This window comes from Homarus americanus, unplaced genomic scaffold (genome assembly GCF_018991925.1).
Source record: "Homarus americanus isolate GMGI-L3 unplaced genomic scaffold, GMGI_Hamer_2.0 scaffold16430, whole genome shotgun sequence".
Taxonomy (NCBI): Eukaryota; Metazoa; Arthropoda; class Malacostraca; order Decapoda; family Nephropidae; genus Homarus; species Homarus americanus.
Genome location: NW_024729259.1, coordinates 2800221 through 2827174, shown reverse-complemented (window position 1 = coordinate 2827174; position 26954 = coordinate 2800221). Strand labels below are relative to the sequence as shown.

General features: G+C 40.7%; 1 protein-coding gene across 1 annotated transcript in view; it reads left to right on the top strand.

Moving 5' to 3' along the window:
• Positions 1–26954, top strand: part of LOC121866534 — a 107267-nt gene that overhangs the window by 37589 nt on the left and 42724 nt on the right. Inside the window, exons 5-7 of the mRNA XM_042366301.1 lie at positions 63–341; positions 2794–2904; positions 22744–22896. Of these exons, the coding sequence (XP_042222235.1) occupies positions 63–341; positions 2794–2904; positions 22744–22896 (543 nt within the window). The remainder of the gene's footprint in view (positions 1–62; positions 342–2793; positions 2905–22743; positions 22897–26954) is intronic.

The following is a 26954-nucleotide window of genomic DNA, read 5'->3' as shown; positions in this document are numbered from 1 at the left end:
ATTAGGAATCAAAATATATTAAGATGTATTGTATAATTTTACACATTTATGTTTCTCCTTAGTGGGAAATAACCACCACAACCCCTGCTTCTCCTCAAGAAGATGTAAAGACCACTACCATGGACCCTGAGCTGCAGAAGGCGATTGAAAAGAAGAAAAAGATAGAATTGGACAAAATACAAACAGAAGCTGCTAAATTTAAAAAACGCATGTTTAAAAACCTTGAGAGCAATAATGTGGATAACTTGGATGACTGCACACAACAAATGTCCACTGTGTCAGCCATTATTGGTGACGGAGATACAATAGACCTGAATGGAAGAGATATGGCTGTTGATATGGTAAGTTACATAGAAATAATTATTTTTATCCATACATTGTTTGTTACTTAAGATTCATGAGTTGATTATTATAAGTGTTTATCAAGGTATTACATTATAAGAAACAATTGCACATGCATAGCTATAGAGATCCATACCTTAGTTGAAAATTTGAATTGAGTGATATCCCCATTAGCCGGAACAATTGGTACAGAGCACTTCCGGGGATGAGAGATTTCCGTGTAATAAGATGACTTTCTCAAATTTGGAAAAATTCCATATCCCCAGAACCTTTTCCGGTTACTGGTAAAAGTTTCCGAGTGTCTAAACTAGACCTCGTGCACAGACGACAAACTAGCCCTTTTCCCCAGGATGTTCCTGGGTGCTGGAGATTTTTTCCTTGAGTCGAAACTATTGTAATCCATAAATACAGTTCTAATTAAGTGAGAAACTTAATTTCTTTACTATAATAATCCAGAATAGTTTATCTAAATGTTTGGTTAAATAAATACATTTAAAAATTAAAAATCTATAGGATATGGGCATGAATGAAGCTGTGTGTTACAGCTATGACTGCTATTTTTCACTCCCATAGAGCTGTGGGGGATTAGTGGGTCTTGTGTAACTGATCTGACTTGATGCAATGTCAGGTGGAGGTAGGGTGGGGGATTCGTGGGAGGAGTATGGCAGTGGCGGAGGAGGAGGATGGGAACGGCGGAGGGCGGGAGAGGAGGAGGGTGGCGAGTCACTGAGACTGCCGAGCCGAGAGAAGGTGATGCGCCATAAAGAGTAGTCCCCGACGGCGCAAAACAACATTATACCGAGTCATCGGGACGTTAAATGAATTTTTGGGTATCTAAAGATTAGCAACGTAGTACCGAAACAACGTTAAGCGGGTGGACTTTATACGAGGACTTACTGTACTTGAAAAATAAACAAATAGAGAAAACTTCAGGTAATCCATTTAACCACAACCTCCAGTACACCAAAAACAATAAATCGGTGCTTTGATACTTTATAGAATCTCTTTACTAATTTTTTATGCCTTGATATAGGCAATTATTTGACCTGTCTATATATTCTGTTGTTGGGGGAATACTAGCTCTGAGCTACAATACTTCGGCACCTCATATAACCTGAGAGATTGGAGCTCCTGAACTTGCCTAGCTTATACGACAGATGGGCAAGGGGCGACCTAATTGAGGTGAATAAGCATCTCAAGGGGCACTACTCAGTTTAGTGTCCTTACTTGGAGCTGGCGGACGCTCGCCCCACAAGGGGTCACAGCTCAAGATTGAAGAAGCCGCAAGTCCAGAAAACTGTGAGGGCAAGCTTTTTCAGAGTGAGAGTTGTGAACTCTTGGAACATTCTACCAGAAAGTGTTGTGACGGCACCGAGTGTGAGCTCTTTCAAGACCAGACTTGACCAACACTGGAGCAGGTTCAGGTACATTCAGGAGCCGGTTCACGCCCAGTACCTGCTAACAGTGCGTAACAGAGAGCCAGTACATGCCTAGTACTTGCCAACAGTGCATGACAGAGACGTGACCAATCGCCCAAGCGGCTAACGAGCCGATCAGTGCTGAAGAGGATAAAAGTAAAAGTACATGTAAACATGAAGTATTCTGAATATTTTCTGAGCTGGAGGACTTAAGGACATCTAATGGATGGTAGTAGGATGTGTGTCCATACACTGGCACTAAGCATGGCATATTATTCTCATTGATGTTAGAATTTGCAAAAAAGGGTGATTTTTTTTTTTTTTTTATGTATTCAATCACATAAGACATCATAAATCATCACTGCAGTATGGGTACTGTATTACATAAGGGAGGTTAAACTATATACTTTTCCTGGTTTCTTTACCTCAGCCAGAGAACTAAGTGTAGCTGTAACCAGCAGGTCAGCCTAGTGACATCTATTAGCCTCTGGACACCTTCTCCTTATACTGTATCTAAACCACCAAAGCACTTCTATATGCATCTATAGACTCACTGGAAAGGGACAGTTTATGGTTTTGTGCTGGAGCTTTCCCACTATATGATATGCAACTGACCACAGGACATGACTAGGTCAACATCATCTTACCTGTCAAGACATGGCTGGTTATACATATGATAATTACATGTTAGGAAAATATATGGAAACTCCATCAATTTGATAGGGTCCCAACACTGACCAACTGTGGGGTTTTCCCTTTGTAAAATTTACCACTAATTTTTTCCATGAAAGCCTTTTGTAATTTTATACAAATATGTTGGAAGGGTAATAGATTTGCCTATTGTGAGATGTTAGACGACTGCATATATTTTCATCTTTATTTATATCTTAAACTTTTTTCATGATGTGCATACGGTATGGGGTTCAATGGGGGGTATGTGTTTTACAGATATCATGTTTTTCAGAAATAATAGATAAAATAGTTCATAATTCCACACAATGTTAATTTATTTTGTAACTTTTTGGTGTAACAGCTGTGTGGGAAGTGTATGACAATGATTTTGCTAAACACATCGTTGATTGACCCCGCAATGGCAGAAGGCTATGTTGGAAGTACCATGCAAGGAATATCTTCTCTCATTAAGGTGAGTATTATCGTGTGCATTTAAATTTAAATGCACATGGTGTTGTGTATGTGATATTCACTGTAACTGTTAGGTAAAGTCAGTTCTCCTATAACGCAATACATAGTTGCGTTCCTGAAAAACACCGCATTATTGAAAAATTGCATTGTAGTAACCATTGATTCAATGGTAAGTAAGGAGATAGGGGGTCCATTAGTAAGTTCAAGAACACCAACGTGACTGACAAGGATTCAACTGTGTTTTAGCTTAATAATATAATTCATTAATAAAATAGAAACAGGAAAAGGGGGAAAATGCTTGTTACATTGTGTTAGTGTATGTTGCTGTATGGAGCCATGAAGGAAGGTGGAGAATGAACATGATAAAATAATAGGAAGTGGAGTATGACCCTCTTGACAGCTTCTAATGATAAATCCCTTGAAATCCAAATTATGTTTAACCATAAGAAATGTAAATAAGCTTTTAAGATTGTTTTAACATTCACCACAAGAGAAGATGGTTGTTTGAGATGAAAGTGGAGGAGGTGGAGTCAGTCTGACAACGGAGATGAGGGTTCATACCATTTTAAGTGGGGGAACCTTGCATATCTCTGAAACAGTTGTGTCAATTTAGGAAATTCACAGAAGCGAACTTTTGTATCATGAACGTTTGTTTATTGAGGGATACCTGTATATCTACCTGAAAATGCAAGTGGAAAAAGACTTTTTTTTTTCTTCTAAAACCAGTTTTTGTGATATACAGTGGTACCCAGATTTACGCAGTCAATTGAACCCACAGGGTACCGCGGAAAGTGAAAACCGCGTAAAGTGAACAACAGAACATATGGGATTAATTCCAATAAAGACTGGCCTGACCCCCAAACTCCACTTTTTCCGACACAATACCTATGTTGTAGTAATATAACATCTTAATTTTATGATGGTATGCTCACACAATTAATATTTAAGAGATATACAGTCGCCAGGTTAATGTCCATTCAAATAATGGACTCAACTCCCCCCCACCCCCTCTTCCCAACTCACTGGCTTCTACCTCTCTGAGAAATGTTTGGGTGAAAACACTAGATTTTAAGTATAGTAATAAATAATACCTCAGACTAAAGTTAGGATAATATAATTGACATTTCTGGATTCCTTGCAGGTCAGGGAATATATTGAATGTAAACTTCATATATTTTGCACAAAAGAAAAAATATTTGCTTTGTGTAAACCAAATTATTACATTAGATCTAAAATTTGTATGTCTAATGCAAAATCCATGATGTTTATATTAAAAATGATCATCATATTGTAAGAATTCCAGCAATGTAAATTATATTCTGGACGGGTAATTTGTATGAATTTTATGAGCTAAATAAAAAAAAAAAAAAGTATACTTCACCGCGTATATGAGTAGATGCACCGCGGAAAGTGAAAGTCCGGTTCTGGCAAGGTACCGCGTAAATGAGAAATCGCGGAAAGTGAAACCGTGTAAAGCGGGGTAATACTGTAGTCAAAAATGCGACGTCTAGCTTTATACCTAGGTGTGTAAATGCCTAGCACTAACTCACCAGGCCAACATACAGGCAATTAAAACATCAAACAATTACTTAAATACGTAATATTAAGAGGACACGTCACTACCTGGCATTTAATTGCAATTCGCAAAACCCCCTCCCACACCCTCCATCACACGAACTGCCACCGTCATCTCTTGCCCTAGAGCGAGCAGTAGACAAATATGGCTCTGAGGTTGGGTGGTGGAATCATAAACGTGTATGCAAAACTGGTTTGAAAAAATCCAGTCCGTCTGCTGATACTCGAGCAGGAGGTGGAGAGGAGGTGACGTTGTGTATAAGGCTCTGCTAGCTTAGGTCCAGATTATAATTATAAACTGTTTGGAATATTTTCCAATATTAGGAACATTTACCGGAAGGTAAAATGTTAATTTACATATCCTAATGAGGATACTCACTTTATTCTGATGAGGAAGAAGGTCCTGGTTGTGGAGATTGACTAGGTGGGGGAGGGGCCCCAGCACCACCACCATTAAACTGTTATTATTTTATTGTCTAATCATTACTACATATAACATCATCCATCATCACTACATATAACACCATCCATCATCACTACATATAACACCATCCAGCATCACTACATATAACACCATCCATCATCACTACATATAATACCATCCAGCATCACTACAGATCGGTAAAGTAGTTTCCGAGATTCTTGTACGGACACAAACACACGACACGCAAACAAACAGACATACTTCTTTGTTTTATATATATATATATATATATATATATATATATATATATATATATATATATATATATATATATATATATATATATATATATATATATATATATATATATATATAGTGGTCCTCAGTTAACTTGTTACCAACCGTCTAGAAGGTTGCTCGTTAAACCAAAAACTCGTTATCCGAAACCATTGTTTAATGGGTTTTTGGGTATTGGTTCCAGCTCACTAAAATTGCCTAAATTCAACAAAAGGTAGAAAATCAACACTGCACTGCATTATATATTGTCAATATAAATAAATTTCAAATGACAATAATTTGCTTGCAAACACAGAAAAAAAGCGTTCAGTTGAAGAGGGTCTCAAGCAAGATGTTACCTCCACTGAAAAGACACAGAGACTGACGCCTGTATGGTGTGTTGAGAGGCTGGATGGCATGCATAAAACTAGTTTCATTCCCTTCAATTATGTTCAATAATTATTAAAATGACTAAAAAATTTAATATTAAACTTTTAAAATTATTGAATAGTATACTGTAAACTTCTTGATATTTGTAAATGGTAAGAATTTAAGCCCTAGAACGATACTGTATTGGCGGACTAATACTACAGCTGGTGGACGCCAAATGCAAGCGAAAACATGTTCAGGTCAGCTCAGTAAACTCGTTAATCGAGGATTTAACGTTAACCGAGTTAAGAATCTTATGGAAGGTACTTCGTTAACGAAATCTCGTTAACCGAGGCGCTAGTTAATCAGGGACCACTGTACAGTAGTACCCGCTTAGCACGGTCAATAAAACCACGCAGGGTACGTGTTAAAGTGAAACCGCGTTAAGTGAACAACAGAACATATGGGATTAATTCCAATAGAAACCGCCCGACCTCCAAACTCCACTTTTTGAAGGCACATACCTATGTTGTAGTAAAAATAACATCTTAATTTTATGATGGTACATGCACACAATTAATACTTAAGAGAAATAGAAATACAGTCGCCAAGTTAATGTCCATTCAAATAATGGACTCAACTCCCTCCTCTTCTCACACTACACTCACTGGCTCTTCCTCTCAGAGAAATTTTTGGGGAAAACCACTAAATTTTAATAAATAATACCTCAAACTAAGTTAGGATAATACAATTGACATTGCTGGATTCCTTGTAAGACCAGGAATATTTTGAATATAAATGTCATATATTTTGCACAAAAGATAACATAGTTACCTAGAGAGAAAATTTTATCTAAAAATTGTATGTTTAATGCAAAATATATGATGTTTATATTCAAATGATCACCAAATTATAAGAATTCCAGCAATGTAAATTATATTCTGACCTGGTAATTTGTATGAATTTTATCAGCTAAAACAAATATCTTCAGTTAATAAAAAAAAATAATCTTCACAACACTATCTGTCAATCAAGTCCCCACCTTGCCTCCCCCCTCTTCCAACACGGTCAGTCCCAACCCTCCCCCATCCCCCACCATCTCCTTCCAGAGTTTTTAACATTTAGTAAAATAATACCTCAGATTAAAGTTAGGATAATATAATTGACATTGCTGGATTCATATAAGACCAGGAATATTTTGAATATAAATGTCATATATTTTGCACAAAAGATAACATAGTTACCTGAAAAATTTTATCTAAAAATTGTATGTTTAATGCAAAATATATGATGTTTATATTCAAAATGATCACCAAATTATAAAATTCCAGCAATGAAAATTATATTCTGACGGGTAATTTGTATGAATTTTATGAGCTAAAACAAATATCTTCAGTATAAAAAAAAAATAATTCTTCACCGGGTAACAGATAGTCGGTGGTCCCTCCCTCCCCCCCACCCCCACCAACCGTCCCAAGGAGATGTGTGGGATAACCACTAAATTTTAATAAATAATACCTCAAACTAAAGTTAGGATAATATAATTGACATTGCTGGATTCCTTGTAAGACCAGGAATATTTTGAATATAAATGTCATATATTTTGCACAAAATAACATAGTTCCTGAAAAAATTTTATCTAAAAATTGTATGTTTAATGCAAAATATGATGTTTATATTAAAATGATCCCAAATTATAAGAATTCCAGCAATGTAAATTATATTCTGTAGTAATTTGTATGAATTTTATGAGCTAAACAGGCAGTCAGGCAGGGTGGCGCGGGGCAAATCTAAAAATAGCGACTCGACGGACTCACGTATATGTGGAAAAAATCGTGTTAAGTGAAAGTTCAGCTCTGGCGAGGCACACGTATATGATAAAACTGAATTAAAGTGAACAACGTTAGGGTAATACTGTATATATATATATATATATATATATATATATATATATATATCTATATATATATAGTATATATATATATATATATATATATATATATATATATATATATATATATATATATATATATATATATATATGTATATATATATATATATATATATATATATATATATATATATATATTTATATATATATATTTATATATATATGTATATATATATATATATATATATATATATATATATATATATATATATATATATATATATATATATATATATATATATATATATATACATACATACATACATACATACATACATACATACATACATACATACATACGTACTTAGATTCATACATACATATATATATATATATCATGTAAATCCACAATGAAAACGTGGATAAGATAAATCTTGATAAAATCACACGGGGAAAATGGAAACAACGGAGTACCTTAGCTTTCGTCTTTATTCAAGACATCTTCAGAGGCAACTGGATTACATGGACAGAGAGAGGCTTAAATATATAGGGTGACCTTAAAAACATGAGGTCAGGTCATAGTGATGACATCCACTAATCACCCACACCAACACTCTGAATTTATTGACGATGAATTGAAACACATTCGTTCTATTGCACAGAAACTCGGCTACCCTTCTGTGTTTGTTAATCGTTGTTTTAAAAGGGCTAAAAAATCCTTTCATTCCTCTCAAACCAGACAAGTTCCTACACTTAAGAATATTTTGACTCTGCCCTATAGTAATGAATTTGTCCCGTTAGTTCGGTCCCTCAAGCTTCTAAATATTAATGTTGTTTTCAAGTATGACTCAACCATTACCAATATGTTAATAAGGAATAGCCCAAGTTTGAATGTAAATGGAAGTGTTTATTGTATTCCATGTAGCAAATGTAATTGTAATTATGTAGGTCAGACAGGAAAAACACTGCAGCTCAGAATCAAACAACATAAGTATAATATCAGAACTGCATCTGAAAGCAGTGCCTTGTTCGTTCATGTTAGGAATAATAATCACCCCATTGTTTGGGAAAAAAGCTTAGAAGTATTCAAATCATCTTGTGTCACAGAAAGACTTCTGGTTGAAGCTAGTTTGATTAAGGAATTAAAATCAATAAACCTTAGTGATGGTCAGTTCAAAACTGATAATATTTTACATAAATTTATTTGTCAGTGGCCCAAGGTTAAAAATGCTTTGAAAACCTTTGATCTTGATGTATGATAGTTATTTTGTGGGTCCCTTTTTTCTGACCTGACCTGTCTAGTCACGTCATCACCCTTCTCTTAAACTCCTCTACGTGTGTGTTGGTGTGGGGATTAGTGGATGTCATCATTATGACCTGACCTCATGTTTTTAGGTCACCCTGTATATTTAAGCCTCTCTCTGTCCATGTAATCCAGTTGCCTCTGAAGATGAAAGCTAAGGCACTGTTCTCCATTTTCTCCCGCATATATATATATATATATATATATATATATATATATATATATATATATATATATATATATATATATATATATATATATATATATATATATATATATATATATATATATATATATATATATATACACACACACAATGAATTGGTCCTTATTTTGGGGCAAAAAACAAAATTTGCCATTTCTTGTCACAGATCCTGGCAAAAGTTTTCATTTGGGGTAGAAACATTGCCTGTAAAATATTTTTTAAATATCTTAATAATTAAAGGTTGCTCAAGTCAAATAAAATTTAACAATATTATGCCTATGCTTAATGTTCATAACACATCATTTCCTAGTCCCCAAGCCTGCCCCCCCACTTAGTCTAAGTGGGTATTAGCTGTTCAAGGCAGGGGTCGCATGAGGACCAGTCTCACTCTTTGTCGCCCAGTAAGGTCTGCTTGAGGGCATTAGGGAATGATTTCCTGTGGTCAGCAACTGCCTGCAGTAGATACTGCAGTTGCTGTTCGTCCTTGGTGATGCGGCCTGAGAAATCTTGGACTAAGGCTACTCCTCTTTCTGCATGATCATTGATCACAGACAAAGCTTGTGCACTGGGTTTTGCATTTTGGAAGCCAGGATCATCTTTCCACTGTTCTACTGGGAGGGCCAGGAAATCTGTATTCAAGTTGAGTTTTTTGAAAAATGACTTTGTGTTCTTTGTCGTGAAATCATATAGGTTCTTCACTTGAAGTGTGGCTGGATTGATTGTAACCCGTTTGACATGCTTTCTTCTCCAATAACGATGTTCGTAGCTTCCAACATGCGGTCCTTCACTGCTGGGAGAATATCGTCATCAAAGAAGGCCAATGCAACCAACTCTTCTGACAAGTACCACAGGTGTCTCATCATTTTGTGGAAAGTTGCCTTTGATATGGCATCGCTGATGGTACTGTAGTCTTGTAGAGCTTTAAGCAACATCAGATCTTCTTTTGGTGCCTTTGCAGCAAGTGGAGCAGTTGTCCAAGCCTTCACATATATTCGGGCAAAGAAAATGCACAAATCTCTTATTCCTCTGTTCTCCTTTGGAGTAAGCTTAAACTGAGAGCGGAATAACCACACTTTGAAGGAATAAATGGTCTTTGCCATCCATCGTGCTTGGTGCATTGCACCAGGAGCAGAAAATCGTACTCCCAGAGAAGGTGATGTGCCAAGGAAGATGGAGGCCAGTTCTAGCAGCTCTCGATAATCATCTCGAAGCTGCGTCTCCAATAGAGCCTTCTCAATGAAGTTGGTTAGATCGTCCCTAACAGCTCTGACCGATTCTTCTGCCAGATCGTCGGTGGAGGAGTCTTCAAACTTCTGCTTGTCAATTTGTTCCCATTTGGCTTGGAATCTTCGGAACAGCTGTATGGAAGGAGCAGCTGAGTGCCCCATTACAGCTTCAAAAGCAGCTCCAGCTACAAGTTCTAGTACATGGTGGCGGCAGGCAAAATATAGCAAATCACGACCCAGCAACTGCTCAATTTTGACACACGCACCCTTGTGGTGACCAGTATTTGAGCTTGTTGTATCAAAACACATGCCATGCACGATGTCTGCAATGTGCCATTGCTGCAAAGCCTTCACAACAGCTTTTGCTTGTTCATCACCGGTACCAGAGGGAAGTTTTGGAACAGCAATAAGTTGGGAGGTGCCATTGCCTGAGACAAGAACTGGGAGTCTGTCAACATGGCCCCCATGCCCCGTCAAATCAGGCCTCAATTTACCATCCCAGTGAGCAATTAAAACGGACGCTGGTTTGAAGTTTGAAAGGATTTCAGCTGCCCTGCTACTGTGATGATGCTGACGTTTCCTCCTGATGCTTGATCGATTCAGAATCAATTCACTGACATCATGGCCCAGACTCCGAGCAGTTTGGGTGACAATGTGCATGGCCATTCAATCTGAGGACTTGGTCCGATCTAATGCTGCAGAAAGTTCTGGAGTTAGAACTTCTTTTCGCCCACGCTTCTTGACAGTAGGTGGAGTTTGAAGTGCTCATGGGCCAGGAACTGGGTTGGATTCCTCAGAAGAAGACGTACTACTGCTGTCCAAGACAACGATGGCCTGGCATTTTTTGGCTTCTTCCTCTGCACTGTCTGCAGCCAACTTCCTTTTCATTGCTTTCTTGAGAATTTTTTCTCGTTTCTGTGTTTTCAGGAATACTTTGTCAAGAGATGACATTGCTCCACGACTCCCTTTTTCTCGTTGCACTATTAAGAAATCCTTATCCTCCTGAACTATCATCATATTCAAAGCATTCACATGTGCATTGTCAAAGAGATCTTCAAATGTATCAGTGAACTCTTTCTCTTTCTGCTTTTGAGTTTCTGTCTTTCTTGAAGAGTTCTTTTTCAAACTATTCCACTTGTCAAACATTTTGTGCTTTTGATTCACACACTCTGGTTTGTGGTGTGTGGGAATGTTTGCTTTTGTCCAAAATTGAAGAACTTTGTCTGTGACTTCCCCAGCTGCCACTCTGATGGTTTTTTTCTGTATGCGATGCAGGCTTAAAAAATACTGTGACACTTGCCTGTTTGAAGGTAACTTAGCCCCTGTAATGTCATCACATAATGTCTTTATCAAATACACATTTTCTCGTGTTTTTACTCCTGCATTAGCCATTTTGACCTGAGGAATAAAGAAATTGACTATTAATATCTATTAATAATGAGAATACTCTGCAGAACTGTTTCTAATTTCCCCAATCATCAATCACGACCAGCAAAAACTCACCACAATCGTGCCAAATGCGACACACTAGTGGTGGGCGTAATCGGCTACAAAATAATTGACTACATCGATTACTTAATTTTTGACAGCTTTGAGCAACCTCTAAATATTATTATATTTAAAAATAACTACACACAATGTTTTTGTCCTAAATGGACACTTTTAGCAGGGTCTGTGGTAAAAAATTCCAAAGTTGAAAAATATGGACCACCCTAATATACAGTAATACCCCGATTTACGCGGTCAATTGAACCCACGGAGGTCCGCGTAAAACGAGAAACGCGTAAATGGAATAACAGAACATATGGGATTACAGTGGTCCCTCGGTTAACGAGCACAATCCGTTCTAGAAGGTTGCTCGTTAACCAAAAAACTCGTTAACCGAAACCATTGTTTCCTTGGGTTTTTGGGTAATTGGTTCCAGCTCACCGAAAATTGCCTAAATTCAACAAAAGAGGTAGAAAAGTACACTTACTTTGAGGTGTGTATGTAGAAGGCTCCTGGATGATGATGATGATGGGAATTAGAATGGGGGTGGAGGAGAAGGGAGAAGAGAAGGCCAATGTTAGGCCCATTCCCCAAGACCCTTTCCCTGACCCATCCTCACCACCGGGATATCAACATAATCAAAAGTGACAATTTCGTTTCGGAAAGAAGTGGGACCAGTGTTGAACAGTGTTTAAGCCAGTGAATTCAGCACTAGACAGTACCAGCTAATGTCGTGACCCACCAGTGAGAGAATCACCCCTGGGAACTGACCGCCATCTTCTGACCAGGAGGAGCTAATCAGTCCACCATGGGAACAACAGTGTGTTGGCTTCACACCTGACTTCGAGATAACACAACACCACCCATGACCACGTGAGGTCCTTCATATCAACACCCGAGGACGAGTTACTGCACCATGGGAACACCACACCACCCGGTGTCCCCATGACCTCGTGTGTAAAGGCCTGGGACTTAGGAATAGAAATCCCTTGCCAGCCTAATCAGGATCTTATAAAAGGAAAGTCAAGAACCATGGTTTTCCCAGGGGTAACAAACAGCCGTTCGAGATTGACATCTCTTTACTATAAAAAATATAACACAAAATTCTGACACCACTCAAACAAACATCAAATAACAATTACGGGAGTCAAACAATTATGAGAATCAAACAATTAAGGGACTCAAACAATTAAGGGACTCAAACAATTAATGGAGTCAACAATTAATGGAATCAAATAATTAAGAGAATCAAACAATTACGGGAGTCAAACAATTACTGGAGTCAAACAATGAACAGATATTTCCTACGGCAGCGGCCCCGGGGAAGGTTCTGGAAAGCAGTGATCCACTCTTAGGGGGAAGGTCAAGTCAGCTTCCTCATTTGGCCTCAATAGGCGATGTCTTGCTACACAGGAGAAATGGCCAAGTGCACAGAGGGTGTGGAGGAACTGGCGATGACGTGGCAGCCGCGGTAGTGGTTGGGGCAGGTGTCTGGAGGTTGACTGTCGATTTGTAAAGGTCTGGGGAAACAGCCCACGAGTCCAGAGCCTCAGATGAGAACACAACCAGAATTTGGACGAGCAGCGGGGAGGTGTAGCTGTGGTGCTAACTGGGTAGTGTCTGACCTCTGTGTCGAGGCGTCATTCACGTTCTCACCTCCATCTACCCCCCCCTCCCCCCAAGTGGGGGACGAGAACAAGCAAGCGGGTGGCGAACAATCATCCTGCTCGTTACCACCCATATACAGTGAGGTCCTTCATATTAACACCCAAGGACGAGTTACTGCACCACGTGAACACCACACCACACCACCTGGTGTCTCCATGACCACATGAGGTCCTTCATATCAACACCCTAGGACGAGTTACTACACCACGTGAACACCACACCTCCCGGTGTCTCCATGATCAGCCCAGGCCCGGGCCATCGATTGTAAACTATAATAATTTGTGTGTTCAATCATTGTTCCTTCTTCTTTCAGGAATGAAAGCTTTTGTTAAACGACCCACTTACCCCATGTCTTTGTATGTATGGTAATAAGTCATTTTTGTCCAATTTATATTTTCAGTCTTCGGGCTGCAGAACTTTTTCAATAAACCGTTAATTATTATTATTACTAACACACACACACACACACACCCACACACACACACACACACACACACACACACACACACACACACACACACACACAACACACACACACTCTTCCTTCAACCTTCATAGGGTAAGGACGTGTGTAGTCTGCCCTTCCCGCGTCTCTTGACCATGGAGACAGCTGCCAGCCTGGTCTGTCGGGCCTTCCCCTTCCCCATCTGGATTTATCAATATCCTCCCACCAACAGTACAGTGCAAAGATTGACGATCAACCCGCAATTGATAAACAAAAGTGACAATTTCAATTTGAAAGAAAGAAACAACTGTGTGAGTGACAGTCGTGCTTAGCGGTCAATGTTGACCTGACGCGGACCTGACACACCCAGTGTCCTCCGTACACTCGCCACCACCAACACTGGATGAGAAGCCAAGAAAGACTCTAAACTACACCAGGAGAGAAATGAGGACTCCCTTCTCCTCCCAGGTGAGGAACTATGAATTCCTAACTACATCACATGAGGAACAAGAACCATCTCCAACACCCTGTGTGAGCTGGAGGACCTACCCGGACCACGTAGTACATCTGCAGCTGTAGTGAGGTAGCGGCTTAGCACCCAGGTATAACACAACGGCCATCCAGTGAGGCCACAAGAATGTCTACAGACCAGCTCCCACAGTACCAGATCTATAGTTAATCTATATGTTGACTCTATGTTTCTTATATTTTTTATTGAAAGCTTTTGTCAATCAAGTGACCCACTCCTTGATTTCACCATATGTAACTTTTCATCTACTACAAAACAACCTTGTAAAGGATTGCCAACACGGTTTTATGCCGAGGCGCTCCTGCTTAACAGAATTGCTCAAAGTATTGGATATTTGGACTCATATTCTGGAATGGGGTGGTAATATAAACAATATACTCCTAGATTTTGCCAAGGCTTTTGACAGTGTACCCCACGAAAGGCTGAAAATCAAACTAGAAGGGTACGGAATTCGGGGAAATGTCCTAGCGAGGATAGAAGACTTTCTACATGACCGCAAGCAGTTGTGGTGATTAATGGCATGGAATCATCACCCGTACCTGTCACAAGCGGGGTACCACAGGGCAGTGTATTGGGCCCGCTGTTGTTTGTTCGTTTCATAAATGACATGCCTGACTTTATACACTCCTCCATACAAATGTTTGCCGATGACACCAAGTTATTTCGGGAAATCAAGAACTAAGCGGACTGTGAAGAGCTGCAGAAGGACCTCTGTGGGCTCCAGGAATGGCCAAAGAAATGGCTGCTGAGATTCAATGTCACGAAGTGTAAGAGGATGCACCTGGGGCGTACCAACGGTAAGGAGGCGTATCATATGTCCCAACGGGATGAAGAAACTGCACTATTTGAGATTGAACGTAAGAAGGACCTAGGTGTGTATGTTGACAACGAGCTAAAGTTCTCGCGCCATTGCGAGAAGAAGGTAAATCAGGCAAATAGATTATTTGGTCTTATAAGAAGGTCGTTCAGATATCTAGACGGTCCGTCCCTCGTAACGATCTTCAAGAGTGAAGTGCTTCCCCATCTGGAGTACTGTCACCCCGTCTGGTCCCCGAAATATGCTAGGGACTGTCAGTTGGTTGAAAATGTTCAAAGGAGGGCCACCAGACTCGTGCCTGCACTTCGGCACCTCAGCTACCGTGAGAGATTGGAATGCCTGAACTTGCCTAGCTTATACTACAGACAGGTAAGGGGCGACCTAATTGAGGTATATAAGCATCTCAAGGGGCACTATTCATGTGAGTGCGCGTGTTCCCACAGTATCTACACCACCCTCATACATACTTACTTCTCTTAGTTCTTACTCTTACTCAGTTCTGTCACCTATTCTTTTGGTAGCATGGTCGAGGGTCTAGGCACATGGGTATGGTAATTCTGGTATCATGTCACTTGGACGGAAATAAAGGTAAAATACTGTGGGAGAAATGAATACACCTAAAGTACTCTAAGAACAAATTTATTAATATGAAATCAAAGGGGAAAAGATATAGTATTAATCATATAACTACCAGGCTCAACTCCTGGGCTTATTGCAGACTCAGAACTTTCTTATTTACTTATTTCTTTACTCAACAGTAATTACTCAGATCTTACACTCTTACTGCACACAACATTACTGGTGTTACATTACCTGGCATAATAGGACCAGTTCCTTGGCCCTACTCACAATACATAGTACATGGCACTCATTGTAGATTACTTTACTCAACATACTCGTTAATAATGACACTAGCATATACAGGGGTCCACTACCCAACATGGGATAATTATTTCCAACTAATTATCCCTAACATACATCTTACAACACTCTCTGTTGACATATACTTCCAAGGAGTAACCCAGGGTAGAGCACTGGGGCTCACGACCATTGTTATTGTGTGGTAGCCAGACACATGGCGAGTCTGGGGTCTGGTCCAACAAAGCAGTGGAGCACATTAATCAGGCCGCATCGGTGCCATCGTTTCATATATGGTCCCTGTTGGGTATCTACTACATCCGGGGCCGTTGTTGAGCGATGCAAGAATCACAATGGGATCTGGAGAAACATTGGAGCAGTATCAGGGGACGGACTGGGAAGCATGACAACACAAACAACTCTCTTGTCTAGACGACAGACGTATTTACGTTATATTACTTCTTACACTGGGTGAATGACCATTCAACTGTTAAATCATGAACACTGGTGAACACTGATATTCACTACAATTGACTGAATTAACTGAATGGCTACACATAAACTTACCTGGAGAAACATTGGAGCAGTGTCAGGGAGCGCTCTCCCTGGCGATGCACGGGTATAAATACCCAAGTTGCCAGTGATCACTACTCACGCAATGACAATAATCACAAACAAACTAACTGTTACTCATTCAAAGATGACCCTCAGTTGACAAAGGTCTGGCGAATTACTTGAGTTGATATACACAGACTAATTCAAGATTGAGCTTCCCAGGAGAAAGTGGAATAACAACCCATTGATAACTGTCTTCACAAAGGCGGGACTCTGGGAGGGAACACAAGTGTAGCGTCTATGGGGAAAAAACACGTCTTCTCAGGGGTCGCTAACTCACTCATGTTTTGCGGTCGTGGAGTTTAATAAGAATCATTAGTTAAATAGATCAGCAGTCAACGTGACCATGACACTCAGTCTAGTGTCCTTACTTGGAGCTGGCAGACGCTCGCCCCACAAGGGGTCACAGCTCAAGGTTGAAGAAGCCGCGAGTCCAGAAAACTGTGAGGGCAAACTTTTTTGGAGTGAGTTTTGTGAACTCTTGGAACAATCTACCAGAAAGTGTTGTGACTGCACCTAGTGTGAGCTCTTTTCAAGACCAGACTTGACCAACACTGGAGCAGGTTCAGGTACATTCAGGAGCCGGTGCATGCCCAGTACCTGCCAACAGTGCGTAACAGAGAGCCAGTACATAACTAGTACTTGCCACAGTGTGTGACATAGACGTGACCGATCGCCCAAGCGGCTAACGAGCCGATCAGTGCTGAAGAGGATAAAAGGAAAAGGATCTCTGTTCATTGTATATTTTCAGTCTTCGGGCTGCCACACACACACACACACACTAATAATAATAATAATAATAATAATAATAATGGAAGCTCTCAAAATCGAGGATGGCCGGCTCAAGGGCCACCTAGGCGTGAATTTGTTTAAGGTGTAGAAGCTGTGGCCAACACAACAACACCCTAAGTTAACGAGTTGCCTGACCCAGTGTCAAAGAATAGTCCGAGATGACCGGACAACTCTCCAACTGCACTGGCTAACCATTACCCCGGAATACGATCCGCAAATCGATTAACATCTAGGTTCCCAATTACTGCTGGGTAGACAGAGGCAAATGTAATAAAGAAACTTGCTCATAGTTTTACCCTGCCCAAGCATCGAACTTGGGTCCACTAGCTTGCAAGGCGAGGATGCTGACCATTACACCACAGGTCACCTGCTGTGTGTGTGTGCACACACACACACACACACACACACACAGATCAATATACTTGTTATGTCTCTTTTTTTACTTTCCAGGAGAGTGCCTAAACCTCACTATCTCTCTAAAATTTGATATCTGAACTTTCACAAGCTGTGTGAGTGCTAACCATTTGATCTTGAATATTCCCAAGACTGTAGGATCAACTGTGTCTTGTCAGCTGATTGTTTTTGGTTTGTTTGTTTTAAAGAAAATAAAGAACTATTCTCACCAACCTAACACTATTGTCCAGCTTGTATATTTTATCGATGTGTAATTTTATCAATAGCTACAAGACCAGTGTTTGGAAGAAACTAATCAGCCCAATGACAAAATTAACTTGCCTTAGGGTAAGTACACAAAGAAAGCAGGTTACCCGCTTGCCGGTTTCCAGCACCGGCAGTCAGCGCTGGTAGGCGGACACAGAGGATGTAGGTATATCTGCGAGTTGTGGTCCAGCTGTCGTACAATAAACAGATCTAGTTCGTCATCTGATGAAGATTTTCTTTTGCTCAATAGTGTTTATGCAAAAAATGAGGAGGAAAAGAATTAGAATACATGAAATCAATCTCAGTAGAGAAAATTACAATGAGCTAAATTAGGGACCCAAGGAAGTTTTTTCAATACATGAAAATGACTTAGGAAACTTATAAACTACATAGGCTATCAAAACCTCTACTTCCACCATGAGAAAATGCAGTGGTCCCTCAGTTAACGAACGATTTGATTAACGAAATTTCAGTTAACAAATTAGCTCCCATAAGGATTTTCAGTTCGATTAATGAACAAAACTTTGATTAACGATGTCCTTTCGACAAACACGTTTTGTTGTGCGCATCAGCTGATCAGCTAGAAAGTTACAGGTAGTTCTGCTATAACGCGATAATTGTGTTCTTGTAAAATATCGTGTTATAGAAAATCGCGTAATAGAAATAACAGGGCTTATGGAGAAAATAGGGTTAGGTGCAGATTACTCGAAATCGAAAAAATTTAGTAGTTAGCCTAACACAAAGGATAGCACAGTCTAAATAAATGTTACATTCATATCTAATAATGAAATCATACAGTAAATTTAACACTTTACCTTGAAAAAATATGAATGTAACTTGATGGGGAGAAGGGTGATTTTGAGGTTGATAACATCAAGCTTCTCTTCAAGTGTTATATCCTTTCTTTTACGATAATCACCGGGAATTCTATCATCAGAATGCTTTTTGGAGATATTCCTCTTTACCATATTCACAGTTAATACCACAAAATTGGAGAAATAGTAAGCAAAAATCGCGTTATAGCAAACAAGCGATCGCGTTATACAAATATTGTTCCGAATTCATAAATCGCGTTAGAGCAAATTCGCGTTATCAAAACACGCGTTATAGCAGAACTCACTGTAGTCTCTTGAATATTTTTACATATTTCATATTAAAATTATTGGTCATTCTGAAATTTAGTTAACATATTGATAATATACAATGCAGAAATTATTATGAAACATGAAGAAGGCATTAGAACCAATGCACTCTGTAAAGAATATGGCATCATCATCAACTGCCTCTACAATCAGCTGTTTGATATGTAAACAAAGCTGCTGGTAATATAACATACACACTTCAAAGTAAGTTATAATACAGTATTCTATTGTTTTTTATATATTATTGTACAGTATACTGTACAGTACAGTACTGTATTTAGTTTATATTTAATGTTTTGTTAATTCTATTACTGGTATACAGTACAGTACTTTGTATGTACAGTTAACCCTCACTTTACGAGGTCCCGCATTCCGCGTTTCCACGTTAACGCGGTGCCTTGCCAGAACCTCACGTGCTCACATTACGCGGTACGTGAACCCCATTACGCGGAGAGTGTCCGGCGCGACGCTATTTTTAGATTCGCCCCACCCGCCACCCGCCCGCCTGCCTGCCTGCCTCTCCCTCCTCCTCCCTCCGCTTGGGCAAGCGGCGCGGTAAGGTTGCGCAGTGTGTGTCTTTGTTGCGTTATCACTGACGTCATATGACGTATCAGACCTGTGATTGGCCATGCATCCCTACCCCCCTCTGCTGCTAGCTGTAATTGGCTTAAAGTATTATGACGTGTCCACCCGGGGGAGGGAGGGAGGGAGGAAAGACGACGCTTGACCTAGCCGCGGCAGTTTCATCCCTCAAGGCCACTCCGTGTAAACGCGCATCCATTGTTCCGTAAAATGGCTTCCGCCGGACCACCACCCCCAGAGAGAAACCTTTCCTTACCTGGACCCAGCGGCACTAAACCAAAGAAGACACGACGTTCCTTAAGCTACGAGGTGAAGTATACCATCATCCAAGAGTTGGAGAAAGGAACAAGGCAGGTTGATTTGGCGCGCCAGCATGGCGTGAACGAATCTACGATCCGGACTATAAAGAAGGATTCAGCCAAGATAAAGGAGCACATGAAGATCACAAAGTCTACAGGTGCTTCTATGATCAAGTATTTTCACAACCAGGTGCTTCTCAAGACAGAAAAATTACTTGTGAGGTACTTGGTGCGTCAGGCGCGACGGAACATGGCGGTCGACACGCGCTCTGTTAAGGACTACGCACGTGAACTGTACATGGCAGTGGCACGAAAGATGGGAACTTCAGAGCCCAAACCCTTTAATGCTTCCTCTGGGTGGTTACAGAGGTTTAAGATCCGGAACAAGATCACCAATATAAACATTGGTGGTGAAGAAGCGAGTGCTGATCGTGCTGCGGCTCGGGAATTTCCTCCGTTTTTACGTGAGATTATGGAGGAAGGACAGTACAGTGACGACCAGGTGTTTAACATGGACGAATCTGGTCTTTTCTGGAAAAAACTACCTTCCAAGTCCTTCGTTGTGAAGAATGCCAGCAGGATTCGGGGCCGGAAAATGCAGAAGGAACGCATCACCGTCCTGTTTACCACCAATGCCTCCGGTACCTGTAAGCTCAAGTTATCGGTGATCCACACAGCCCGCAAGCCGCACGCCTACAAGAGCATGGACATGACCAAGCTAAATGTCCACTGGCTGACAGCACGTAAGGCATGGATGTTCTCTACACTGTCCCTCTCCTGGTTTGATGACTGTTTTGTTCCCGATGTAAAGAAATTCTGTGAGCGACAGAATGTCCCATTTAATATTTTGTTGCTGCTGGACAACGCACCAGGACACTCGCCCCTACTGTTAGATCGTCACCCCAACGTAAAAGTGGTCTTCCTTCCTCCCAACACTACGTCTTTAATCCAGCCCATGGACCAGGAGTTGATTTGCAATGTGAAAGCTGCATTCTCAACAAAAAAATTCCAGCTCCTGAACGACTACACCAACACCAGGGAAGAGTTGCGTAACCTGAGTGACACCACCACCGATAGCAAGAGCGAAGAAGATGAGGATCAACAGTTGGCACAGCAAAAAATACTGTTCAAACAATTCTGGAGAGTATTTAACATCAAGAAAGCTGTGGACATCTTGGTGGAGTCATGGGATCAGCTGTCTATTGCTACAATTCGTCACGCATGGAGACATGTGTTGCATGGAATACCAGGTGAGAGGAGGAGTCAATCTGTGACTGGTGAGGTTCAGAATGTTGCAGTAGCAGTGGACCTTGCCAGAGAAGCTGCGCAGACTGTTACAGTTCCAGGCTTCTCCGAGACCACCAACGACGACATCCTGGAGGTGATCAGAGATCCTGAAGTGACTGCCGACGAGATGTTGGAAGAAGAACACGTCAGTGAAGAGGAGGAAGAAGGTGCGTCAGTCTCCGAAGAACACAATTTAAGTCATAGTGATATTAAGGGTGCCATGGAGTGTGCAGAGAAGATGAAGTCCTTCCTTTCCCGCGACAATGACGATGACCGCTATGAAGTCTTCCATAACCGGCTGGTGCAGGCTATGGAGCCGTACATCAAGGTGTATCACGACAACATCAACGCCAGCCGTCAGCAAAGCATAACAGATTTCTTCGCCCGCAACCCACCACAGCCAGCCCAAGCCAGTGATAGTGGCAGTGAAGATGACTTTGAGGGATTTGTCAGGGAAGCCCTGACAACTGTAAGTGACAGTGATGGTGATTCACCTAGTAATGGTGATTCACCTGAGGGCCAGTAATCTGCCCTCTGCCTCGGAACCAGCCTCCATCCCCGTATGCCGACCCATCTCTTCTACTACCGTAAGTTACACCTAATTTTTAGTTTTCTAACTTTACCTTTATTTTTCCTATGTTAACCTTTATCTTTCCTAACCTAACCTCTTCTATATTACTTGTTTTTTCATACCATCATAAAGTTAAGATAAAATTTTTACTACAACATAGTTGTGTGTCGTCAAAAAGTGGAGTTTGGGGATCGGCCCGGACTCCATTTCAATTAATCCCATATGTTATGTTATTCACTTTACGCGTTCCTCACTTTCCGCGGTACCCTCCGGGTTACATTAACCGCGTAAAGTGAGGGTTAACTTGTACTTTTTCTGTGAGTTGGAACCAATTACCCAATATCCCATTGAAATAATAGATTCGGTTAACGAACGACTCTGTGGAATAAATTGTGCTCGTTAACCGAGGGACCACTGTATTAGTAAAACACCTCGCACAACTAGCATTGCCTCAACAACATGTCGACCCCCATGGGCAGGCGAGAAAAGAGTGTTTTGTTCATTCCGGTAAATTTGTCAGCGCAGGCAACCAATGCTGGCAGGCTTCAACATGCTTCTACTGTATGTGGCCACACTTGATAGCATGGTCACATTCATGACACTTGTCGCTGGCAAGCCGCTAGCGGGTAACCTGTTTTCTTTGTGTTCTTACCCTTAGACAATGGGTTCCCACACTCACTCGTATTTGCTTTAGTATTTCCATCCTCTTGTTGTGTTCTTGTTATTAAAGATTAAAAATAATGTACAATAATTGCTAGATTCAACACCTCAAAACTTGTATTTAAAATATCTAAAACTTTGCTTCTATTTCCTATCAGAGCAACAGCAAAAAGGTGATTGGGGATATGGTCCTTGCAATAGATGTACAGACAGCAACTTTAGGTGAATATTCATCAGCCACTGAAGTAAATAGTGGTGATCAAGGGACAATAGGTGAAGATGAGGAACTGTCCAAAGAGAAGACTCTTGGGGTAAGTAATATCTCTGTGTTTTTAACTTTTTGTTATCAGATATGCATAACTATGATGTTATACACATCTATAAAACACTGCACTATCTACTTTACTTTATCCTCTTTGCCACTGATCAGCTTATTAGCCACTTGGTCGGTTGGTCACGTCTCTGTTTCGCACTGTTGACAAGTACTGGGCATGCACTGGGTCCTGAATATATCGGAACCTGCTCCAGTGTTGGTCAAGTCTGGCCTTGAATGAGCTCACACACAGTGCCTTCACAATGGTGTCAGGCACATTGTTCCAAGAGTTCATAATTCTCACTCCGAAACAGTTTACCTTCACAGTTTTCTGGACTTGTGGCTTTTTCAACCTTGAGCTGTAACCTCTTGTTGGGCAGATGTCGGTCAGCTCCAGGTATGTACATTCAACAGAGTAGTGCCCCCGAAGATGTTTATACACTTCAATTTGGTCGCCTCTTGCCCAACTGTTGTATAAGCTTGGTAGTTTCAGGTGTTCTAATCTCTCTGGGTAATTGAGGCTCCGTAGAGCAAGCACCAGTCTGGTGGCCCTCCTTTGGACATTTTCAATCAATTGACAGTCTCTAGCATACCTCGGGGATCAGACGAGGTGACAGTACTCCAGAAGGGGAAACACCTCACTCTTGAAGATCGTGATGAGCGACAGACCATCCAGATATCTAAACGATGGCCCGGGAACTTAAGTTCATTGTTGACATGCACACCCACGTCCTTTTCTCATTCGGTCTCAATTAATGCAGTATCTTCTTCCTGTTGAGACATGAGTTATGCCTCCTTACTGTTGGTGCAACCCAGGTGCATCCTTTTGCACTTTGTGGCATTGAAACTTAGCAGCTATTTCTTCGACCATTCTTGAAACTCTAGAGATCTTTCTGTAGGTCTTCACAGTCTGTTTAGTTCTTATTTTCCCTAAATAACTTGGCATCGTCTGCAAACATTTCTGTGGAGGAGTGTAAAGCTTCTGGCATATCAAATAATTTATTATGAAGTAAACGAACAACAACGGGCCCAATATACTGCCCTATGGTACCCCGCTTGTCACAGGCTCATGACTGAGTACCATTTATCACCACACTGATCATGCAGAAAGTCTACGATCCATGCTAGGACACTTCCCCAAATCCAATACCCTTCTAGTTTAATTCTCAGCCTTTCATAGGGTATGCTGTCGAAAGCCTTTGTAATATGTACATATATATCGTTGATATTTCCGCCTTGTTCCAGAATTTGAGACCAAGCATCCAGGACCTTGAGTAATTGTGTTAAGCAGGATCGTCCCAGCAGAAAACCGTGTTGGCAATCCTTTACAAAGTTGTTTTGTAGAAGATGTTCCATCATAGCGTCTCTTATAATGCTCTTTAGTACTTTGAACACTATGCTGGTCAGGCTAACTGGTCTATAATTATTTGTGGAGTGACAATCGCCCTTTATCAATATAGGACTCACATAAGCCATTTTCCAGTCATCAGGGACCTTTCGCTCATCTAGGCATTTGCAGAACAAGATCTTAAGGGGCTCCACAAACTCGTTACACAGGTCTCTTAACACTCTTGGGTGTACCATATCAGGGCTGGGCCTCTTGTGAATCTTTAACTTTGAAATTTTATTTCTTATAACCTCATCTGAGAACACGGTGTTGGTCAGAACTGTGTCAAACTGTCTTTCCTCAAACGCAGGAAGATTGTTCACATCCTCTCTTGTGAACACCAATAAAAAGAATTTGTTCAATGCCTCTGCCTTATCCTGGTCAGAATCTGCATAACTACCATCTTCAAGCCTCAGGTCTGATATGCCTACTTGTGTTTTTAATTGTGACTTTGCCTTGTGGTTAAAAGCCTTTGGGTTTGACTTGACCTCACTTGCAATCTGCCTCCTGAACTCTTTTTCAGTCCTGCTATACTCTGACTTTGCCTGGTTCCTGGATCTGGCATACTTCCTCCTGTCCTCATTATTTGTCTGAACCCACATCTTGAGATCCTGAGTTTTCTTCTTAACTTTGCCAACCGCCACATGGTTCATGTGTAGCGGTCTCCTTGTATTCCTAGAGGCACTGGGTTTGGTCTTGGGTATATATTTATCAATCGAATGGTTAACTTTACTGGCTATGATATTCAGTGTAGTATCCAAGTTCTTATGCCTTAGTGAGTCAGTCCACTGTATACTCATCTCCTCCCTTATCCCATTGCAATTTCCTTTGTAATATTTGAACCTTTGCCTGGTTTTGTCATGAACCAAGTAACAGTTAACTCTGAAGGATATCATTATGTGGTGACTGGTGCCAACTGGGGCTGGACATTCCAGATTTGCCACCATTCCCTCCTCATTTGTTATGACAAGGTTCAATGGTTTGGGTGTTTGCTCCTCTCTGTAGTGAGTCGGATCTTTAACATGTTGGAATAGAAAATTCTCTCAGAGTTTCCACGAAAAGAGTGGCTGGATTATTTTGGTTGTATGGCGTGGATTCATTTCTCCAGTTGATGTCACTATAATTAAACTCCCCCGTGACAAGGAGGTGGCTAGGGTTTAGCGCTGTTACATTGTCAATTAAGGCTCTTAAGTTCCTTTGGTTTAATATGCTACTGTTTGGGAATTTGTAGATACATCCCACAATAAGTAAGTCTCTCTTCCTCAGTTTAATTTTACACCACTTTGATTCTTCGAAAAAATCCTCTCCCTGTACCCTCGCCTGGCTGGCCCTAAGGTCTTGCCTAGCATAGATAACCATGCCCCTCTTGCAAGTTTCCTGGGAAAGTTTCATAAATGGGTCATATCCATCTTTATTGAACTCATTCCTCCGGTTCGATTCTCCTGCTTTAGTACAACAGCTCTACAACACCTACTACATATACAGGGTTGATGTACCCTCAGTAGTGTTTCAGACTCCGCTCTCTTGTCAAGGAATGTGTCAGTATTAGTGTACAGTACTTGTCTTTCAAGCCGGAAATTGTCCTCAGTAATGTTTCTGGTGTTGGTAATGACTTCAGCCCTCCTCCATTATCTGCAGCTGCCTCGTTTACTGTATCCCTTGTGTTTTGTGGGGTGTGATCAGAGATGACATTGTTTACATGGCACTCGCCTCCTCCTGGTTGGGAGGTAGAGCGGATGGGGGTTGTCCCACTGTCTCCTGGCTCTGAACTGGTGCACTTGCTTCCACTACCCTCCCCCTGCATATAGCCCATTTATGTCATTCCCCATTCCTCACTGACTCCTCCCTCCTTTGCTTCAAGGACTCAGAAGTTTTCTTGTTGTTCCCTCTGCATTACTTTGCAGTCTCTGTTATGTACTGTGGGCAAGTCCTGGGCTTACACAAGCTCCAGTATGTACCTGATCAGGTGTGTGTGCCAGTTACAATTTTACATCAATGGAACAGCTATTACTAATAGTTCTGTATGTGAAGCTATTAATAAGATTTTGTCTATTTTTACATAGTTGTCTGTTATAGATGCTTTAGCTTGCACTTTTATTGCCTGTGTTTGTATGTTCAGTAAAACCTCAATAAATTGGACTTCAATATATCGGAATTTGTCTTTTTTTCAGACTCTCCGAGTTGGTTACCAGAAATACTAAAAAAATATATACATGTATCCTCGATAATCGTGGGGATTAGGTTCCAGAAAACTACCGTGATAAGCAAAGCCGTACATATAAACACATAACAATCTGGAAAAATTAGTTTCTTCTCACAACCCCAAAGAAGCATCCCCTAACTGACCAAAATATACCTCAGAAATGTGTAGGTACACTAACAGTAACTTAATAATCAAAAAAAAATATCAGTGATTATCATGCTTATGGGCATGTCTTTGAAACTTCTACTTACTGAGGCTGGAATCTACATCAACATCCATGGAGGGGGCGTCGTTGTCATCGTTGTAGGTGTGGGTGTCAGCTTCATTAGGGGTTGGAGATGGTGGTGAAGGTGGGCTGTCTGGATCAGAGTCACTGTCACTTACTGTAGGGGTTGATGCATGGGCATGAGTGACCCCTGATGGACCTGGTGTTGGTTCTTGTTGCTCTTTCTGTTGTTGTGTTGCA